Source organism: Capra hircus, chromosome 5, assembly GCF_001704415.2.
Source record: "Capra hircus breed San Clemente chromosome 5, ASM170441v1, whole genome shotgun sequence".
NCBI classification, from domain to species: Eukaryota; Metazoa; Chordata; class Mammalia; order Artiodactyla; family Bovidae; genus Capra; species Capra hircus.
Genome location: NC_030812.1, coordinates 68,942,838 through 68,950,296, shown reverse-complemented (window position 1 = coordinate 68,950,296; position 7,459 = coordinate 68,942,838). Strand labels below are relative to the sequence as shown.

Genomic DNA, 7,459 nt, shown 5'->3' with positions numbered 1-7,459 from the left:
TGACTCGATGGACGTGAGTCTGAGTGAATTCCGGGAGTTGGTGATGGACAGGGAGGCCTGGCGTGCTGCGATTCATGGGGTCGGGAAGAGTCGGACACGACTGAGCGACTGAACTGAACAGTATACTATGAAATACAAAGTGAGGGGCCTAGCGCCTGTGTAAATCACTGCTTTCCTGATCCCAACTCCATACTGAGCATAGGACAACTATTCCAGTTTTGGTACTTTGTCCTTTACATTTAACTCTATTATAGTTGCAATTAATAGTGTCATTGATTGTTAATGACACTAGAATGTGACCGCCAGAATGTGAACTCCATATTCCCCCTTGTCTTGTGCACTTGTCATTGCTGCTGTAAATGTAAACACTTAATAGGCATGCTATAAATATGTGTATGGATAAATAGGACAGTAAATTGGGCAGACGTTGAGCCTGGCTTTAGGAAGAGATTTGTTTATGAGATTGGAGTCACCGGTAATAATCAGAATATAAACCACCTAGCAGTTTATCTGAAAAGGCTAGTTATTTGGGTTAAAGTGTCAGGAGGCAGTTTAATTCTTTAAATTTCTTTAATTCTTCATTAAAGAATCAGGCACTGTAGCTGACTGCTGGGTTGGCAGGGGCGGGGGACAGGAAGGCTAGATAGGTTCCAAAGAAGTTTCGAGATTTTTTTAAACTAAATTTCTTTTGTAAATTAGTTATTTATCTGTAGGCTTATTTTGGGAATTCTGAATGGCTACAGCTTAAACAGAGCGGTTTCTGAGTTATTTCTACCTTTTTTTCTTCTCGCGGGCTGTGACATTCCCCAAGGGACAAAAAGACTGACACTCCCAAGTTCTCTAAACTACACAGAGGGCAAAGGCGTGAGAATGCCAGCGGCAATAATTGCTGGCCAGAGGGGCTGTTCCGTTGAAAGCTTAAAAAGCCGGTCGCGTTGAACTCCGCCGCCCCGGCCCGCCCTGCCTCACCCCTCCGCTCTGCGTCAGAGGGGTCACGTAGCCTGTGCCTCGCGTCCTGATTGGCTGCGTTGGGGGCTCCGGGCGTGTCTGCGGGTTCACAGGTGGCCGGGTCAGCGCTGCTGAGAGGAATTGGCCGGCGGCTGGAGACCCGGAACTCGTAGCGTGTACAGAGCCGACACTGACAGGTGAGTCGTCCCGGTCCTGCACACCTGTGGGTGCTCGCCGCTGCAGTCTGGAGTTGGGAGCTGCCCATTATGAAGACAGACTCCCCGTCAGCTGCTTCAGCTCTGACTGGCTGGCCAGGGTGCTGGTGGAATCCGGGGCGCCGCCGGCCGGAAGTTTCTGTTTGAAAGCGCATGCCCCACATGACGGATGTGTGGTTTTCGGTTTCTCCCCCACACCGTCTTCCGTGGGCCCTCGTTTTTCCTTTTTTACAAACGGGTTACTTTGAGCAGATCAAACGTGTTGTCACAGTCGAACTTAATTGAATTACTAATGTTCGTCTAGTGGGCCGTTATTATGAAAACTGTGCATATTACAGAAGTGGGTTTTACGCCCCAAAAAATGCTTAAGAAAAACGAAGCATCAGAAAAATAGCCCATGTTGTGATTTAACAAAGATTTACCTGGATTATTACTATGGGCAGAGCACGGGCCAGGAGCAGGCTCGAGCTAAGCTTTCGGGTTTGAATGCGAGATCTGGTCTTTTTTTAGCTGAGCAACCTTGGGGTACTTTACTTTCACCTGTTAACTCATCTTTAATAATAGGTTGTTGTGATGACAATGAGTTTCTGAATACTCTGATTCATGGTGTTAATCTTCACAATCACCCAGTTTGTAACCTTGACAAACACTGAATGTTGCCACTTTGCTGATGCTCAAACTGAGGCACAGAGAAGTGACTTCCGCAAGTCATAACACAACTAATGATCCAGAACTAGGCCCAGGCAGCCCACAGCTTTACCCACTACTTTAAGTTGTGGTGCGCTTGGTTTGTCGCTGCTTTTCCATTGACAGATACTTTGTTTCTCTGTGGACCAAGTTCTTTGTTGGGTACAGGGGATAAAGTAGAACCGCACTCATACCCTGTCTTCCAGATGCTTGCAATCTGGTGCTGGTTGTTCATAGTTGGACTGCAGGGTGCTCACAAATCCTGCTAAAGTTGTTTGCAAAATGTTGTGAGTATAGGTCTTTTTTTTTTGGCAAGAGAGCCTCTGACTCACACCATATTCTCTGCTGGGTCTGTGATCCAAAGGTATGAAGAATGTTTTAGCAGAAAAGCTAGTGCCTAGTGTAATGTCTGTCACAGAGAATGAGCTAAACATACAAACCCAAAAAAACTGATTGAAAGAATGAAGAACTTACAGGAGTATAAGTGCCACAGTAGGGTCAAGAGCAGCGTGCTGGGGAAGAGCACACGTGAAAGTCGTCTGCCCAGGCATGCCTCCTAGAGTCAGCAGTGACAGTCAGGCGAAAGGTAGAGAAGCATTTTATCACAGGAACAGGGCAGTAAACCATCCCTACCCTCACGGAGAGTGAGACAGAAATCACACATGAGCAGCTGCAGCTATGACAAGTGGCATTCCCTGGTGGCTCAGACAGTAAAGAATCCGCCTGCAATGCAGAGTCCTGGATTCGATCCCTGGGTTGGGAAGATCCCCTGGAGGAGGGCATGGCAACTCACTCCAGTATTCTTGCCTAGAGAATCCCCATGGACAGAGGAGCCTGGCAGGCTACAGTCCATGGGGTTGCAAAGAGTTGGACACAACTGAGCAACTAAGCACACGCAGGAACAGTCCACAGTGCCAAGACAGCCTATCTGGGGGACAAGAGGCCTCATCTATTCACAAAGGGCAGGAAACCTTCCCTGAGAAAGTGACACTTAGATTTAGGAGGATTGTGGGCATGGGGAACAGCCCTCAGTCTTTAGAGACCCTGTGATGGGAACAGGTAGAGCACCAAGGGCTGAAAGGGAGTTGGTACAGTTGAGTGTAGGCAGTGGGGGACAGGAGATTTGGGTGGTGACAGAGCCTAAGACAAAGAGGCCTTAAAAGGCCATGGTAAAGCAGACATTTATTTTATGTCTATCCTAAAGTGCGATTAAAAAGTTTATTGCAGGGAAGTGACAAGATTACATTTGGAGAAGCTGGAATGAAGTTTCCATGGATTAACAAGCCCTGGATAAGGACAGGATCTCTAAGGAGAAACTCTAAGGTAAGAAGAGGAGCGCCTAGAATCAAGCCTTGAAGATGAGCCTGCAGAGGAGACAGATAAAGGGTGGTCAGAAACAGAGGAAGGAAGGAGGACCAGGGGAGTGGGAAGTCTTGAAAGTCATTTCAAGAGTTATTTCCCAAAGAAAGTGGTCACCTATGCTGAAAGCTGCAGATGCCAAGAGGACCTAAAACTACTCATTGGCTTTAATCACATGGAAGTTGTCTCTATGGGCAGTTATGTAAATAAGAAGAGAAGAAATGAAGAGAAAGGCTGTGCAAGAATTAACTGAGGGGAAGAGAAAAATAATTTTAGCTGGAGGGGCAGTGAGAGAAGGAGCCATTGAGGTGAAGGGTGGGAACCTGAGAGAGGAGGATTCAACTGAAGAGTGAATACATGAGAAAGAAGGGCTCTAGAGATCTCAGGCTAGAGAGGCTGGGATGAGCACAAGAGCAGGAATTACCTGGAAGATGAAAGGTGTAACTCTAGGGAAGGGGAAACAGCAGGAGGTTTATGTTTGGTGTGGTGAATTGCACTCCTTTCCTTGTACTAGTTAGAGGCAAGGGTATTGGGTTGAGAGTGAATGAGAGAATGGGTGTTGGGGGAAACTGGAGGTCTGAGCTGACATTTGACATCATTGTGAGGGGTATGAAAGAATGAGCTGACCAGAGATTGTTTTAGGATGGTCTAGCATAGGGAGTCAAGTATGAAGCAAAGGTCGGAAATTAGCCACCTGGCTCCTTCGGGGAATTGCAAAAATAGTAGGGGAGTGAGGATTCCCCTTCTATTTTTGCCAGGTGGCACTAGTGATGAACCCACCTGCCAATGCAAGAGATGTAAGAGATACGGGTTCCATCTCTTGAGTGGGGAAGATCCCTGGAGGAGGGCATGGCAACCCACTCCAGTATTCTTGCCTGGAGAATCCCATGGACTAAGGAGCCTGGTGGGCTGAAGTGACTTAGCACGCATGCACAAGGATGGAGGCTAGCTAGAAACAGAAGCTACGTTTAATACAACATAACAAAGGAGACATCACAAATCATGGGGAAGGAAAGGATTGTTCAAAAATGGTGCTTAGAGATAGCTAAACTATTGATAAAGTCTATATACAGTCTCAGCTCACAACCAGAAATTTCAAATGAATTGAAGGAGCTAGCTTTTAAGATTCAAACAATAATATAGAAGGAAATAGGAATGAATTTTTATCTTTTCATCTGATGCATAAAAGCGATAGGAATCGTAAAGGAAAGGGAAACTTTCCTGACTCTTTGACCTATTAAAATTAACTGATTTGTCCTAACACATGCTATACTATGCTAAGGGAAATAAGCCATGGTCACCAAGACATTCCACAGCTAACATGATTTCCCATGATTCCACTGGGCAGTCACATGGTATTCCTTGTTTTACCTGGCTGAGACTTAATTCTGGGTTTATAAAAAAAGATTTTCATAAATTCTCATAAAACAGTATTACATTTATTAACTCATTTTTAAAACAAATTCAGTGGCTTATTTTGGATAATAGCTATTCAGCAAAAAATACAATATAAAATTAAAATTGATTCTCCTCCTTAAAAAGTATTTGCTTTACCTAGACATCAACTTTAAAATACAAAAAACATTTTTAAAAAATGGGTATGTGTATAAATGTATATGCCCTAGACAGAAACAGAGTTGTAAGTAACAAAATTTATGTCAAAATAACATTTGAGGTTTGTGAATCTTTGAACTCCCTGTGGTTTTGCTACTGATCTGTTAAATGGAAATAACTACTTCACAAGTTGTTGCAAAGCTCAAAGAGGGTATTTATTAAATTTAAGATGGGAAGCAGTATATGACAGTTACTTCATAAATTATTTAAACAGCTCTATTTAATACTCCACATGAGTAGTTTACCTGTCTAATTTGTCCATTTTATTTCCATGCTCAATATTTGTAGCTCAGATTTGTGTTTGTATTCTAAGAGAACCTGTATTTTCTTTCTTACAGGTATGATTTGTACATTTGGAGTCTCAGGACGGTGGAAATTAGCCAGTGGATTGCAGCCATGTTGTGGAAGTTGCTGATGAGATCCCAGCCCTGCAGACTCTGTTCTTTCCGGAAAATGCTATCAGCTCCAAAATACAGACCTTTTCTAGCATCCTTCACCTGTACAACTGATAGTCAGTCAAAGAAAGAAAATAAAAAGACAGTAGAAAAGCTCTTTAAATTGTCAGTTGACATCAGGAAAATTCGAAGATTAAAAGGCTGGGTACTTCTGGAGGATGAAACCTATGTTGAAGAAATTGCAAATATTTTACAACAGCTGGGTGCCAATGAGACTGCTGTAGCCAGTATCTTGGAACGCTGCCCAGAAGCAATTATCTGCAGTCCAACTGCTGTTAACACTCAAAGAGAACTCTGGCAATTGGTCTGTAAAAACGAGGAAGAGTTAGTCAAGTTAATAGAACAGTTTCCAGAATCTTTCTTTACTGTTAAAGACCAGGAAAACCGGAAGCTAAATATTCAGTTCTTTCAAGAGTTGGGACTTAAAAATGTGGTCATTAGCAGATTTTTGACAACTGCAACTAATATTTTTCATAATCCTATGGAGAAGAATAAACAAATGATAAAGATTCTCCAAGAGAGTTATCTAAATTTAGGTGGCTCCGAGGCCAACATGAAAGTTTGGCTTCTAAAATTGTTAAGCCAAAATCCATTTATTTTGTTAAACTCTTCTGCAGCTATAAAGGAAACACTAGAATTTTTCCAGGAGCAGGGTTTCACAAACTTTGAAATTCTCCAGCTTCTCTCCAAACTCAAAGGATTTCTTTTTCAGCTTTGCCCAAGAAGTATACAGAACAGTCTGTCTTTCTCTAAAAATGCTTTTAAATGTACTGATCATGACCTGAAGCAATTGGTTTTGAAATGTCCTGCCCTTTTGTATTACTCTGTTCCAGTTTTGGAGGAGAGAATTCAGGGATTATTGAAAGAAGGAATTTCCATAGCTCAGATAAGAGAGACACCAATGGTTCTTGAATTAACACCACAAATAGTACAATACAGGATAAAGAAACTGAATTCCTTAGGCTATGGAATAAAGGATGGACATCTAGCAAATCTAAATGGAACAAAAAAAGAATTTGAGGCTAACTTTGGTAAAATTCAGGCCAAAAAAAGAAGGCCATTATTTAACCCTGTGGCACCATTAAATGTTGAAGAGTAACTTGCTTACTGATGTTGCTTCTTTTCACCAGTGCAGAGTGAAACCAAGTAGCAAAAACTTAAGTGATTCAGGAATATTGTGGGTACAAATTTCTAAAACATTGTGGGTAATTTTAAGAACCTAAGTAGCTTCTGAGTTGTGTTTAAATTACCTCTCAGTAGGAGAAGGCAATGGCAACCCACTCCAGCACTCTTGCCTGGAGAATCCCATGGATGAAGGGGCATGGTAGGCTGCAGTTCATGGGGTCGCTAAGAGTCAGACATGACTGAGCAACTTTACTTTCACTTTTCACTTTCATGCATTGGAGAAGGAAATGGCAACCCACTCTAGTGTTCTTGCCTGGAGAATCCTAGGGACAGAGGAGCCTGTTGGGTGCCGTCTGTGGGGTCGCAGAGTCAGACACGACTGACGTGACTTAGCAGCAGCAGCAGCAGATGATCTCTGACTCAGCTGCTATACTTGAATATATAAATTGCATTTATTTTAATAAAGTTTGTAATTTTGTCCTTAAGCTATTAAAAAAAACTACTATTAAATGCCACAAGTGTGATATTTTGTAAGTGAATAGTTTTAGAAACTGAAAAGTGTACTCCATTCAAATTATGGATACATTTTTATTGATACAGCACATTTCATCTTGGATGCAGACCCAGCCTTCTTTCTCACCACCAGCTCTGAAACATCACGCCACTATGGTCTGAATCCTGTAGTGTTTGGTGAAACATTAGCAAATTTCTAAAACATTTTGGTGGAGAAATTTTATCTCCAGGTTGGAATAGGTATCTTTTAGAACCTAGTATTACCCATCATAAGGAATAATTAGAACTTATTTATATGGTCGGTTTGTTTAAAATTGACGGTTTTATTTAATAAAACACTTCTGTGTGCGTGTATTACTCTCCCTTTTTTACAGATGAGGAATCAAGCTTAGAGAACCATCCAGCTGCCAAGTGCCAGAGCCCAGATTTACTGAGATCTCTCTTCTGTTCAAACCTTGTGAACAGAAAAAGGATTGCTTATGAGTTGGCATAAGAAAAAGTTACCACTACCTGACATGTTAAGAGTGAGTACCAGCTGCAAAT

At 42.4% G+C, this 7,459-nt stretch overlaps 1 protein-coding gene across 3 annotated transcripts; it reads left to right on the top strand.

Moving 5' to 3' along the window:
* On the top strand, nt 862-6,383 carry MTERF2 (mitochondrial transcription termination factor 2). Of its 3 annotated transcripts, none has more exons than XM_005680579.2 (3): nt 862-1,145; nt 3,078-3,173; nt 5,162-6,383. In XM_005680579.2, the coding sequence occupies exon 3, from the start codon at nt 5,220-5,222 to the stop codon at nt 6,375-6,377; it is 1,158 nt and encodes a 385-aa protein (XP_005680636.2). In that variant the 5' UTR covers nt 862-1,145; nt 3,078-3,173; nt 5,162-5,219; the 3' UTR covers nt 6,378-6,383. The 3 variants fall into 3 exon arrangements, with proteins under 3 accessions (XP_005680636.2, XP_017903704.1, XP_005680637.2); XM_018048215.1 differs by having other exon boundaries at nt 3,068-3,173; XM_005680580.2 differs by lacking the exon at nt 3,078-3,173.

Bases quoted from the DNA above. Each gene is read 5' to 3' on its own strand.
- MTERF2 (XM_005680580.2), top strand. From the start codon at position 5,220: ATGTTGTGGAAGTTGCTGATGAGATCCCAGCCCTGCAGACTCTGTTCT.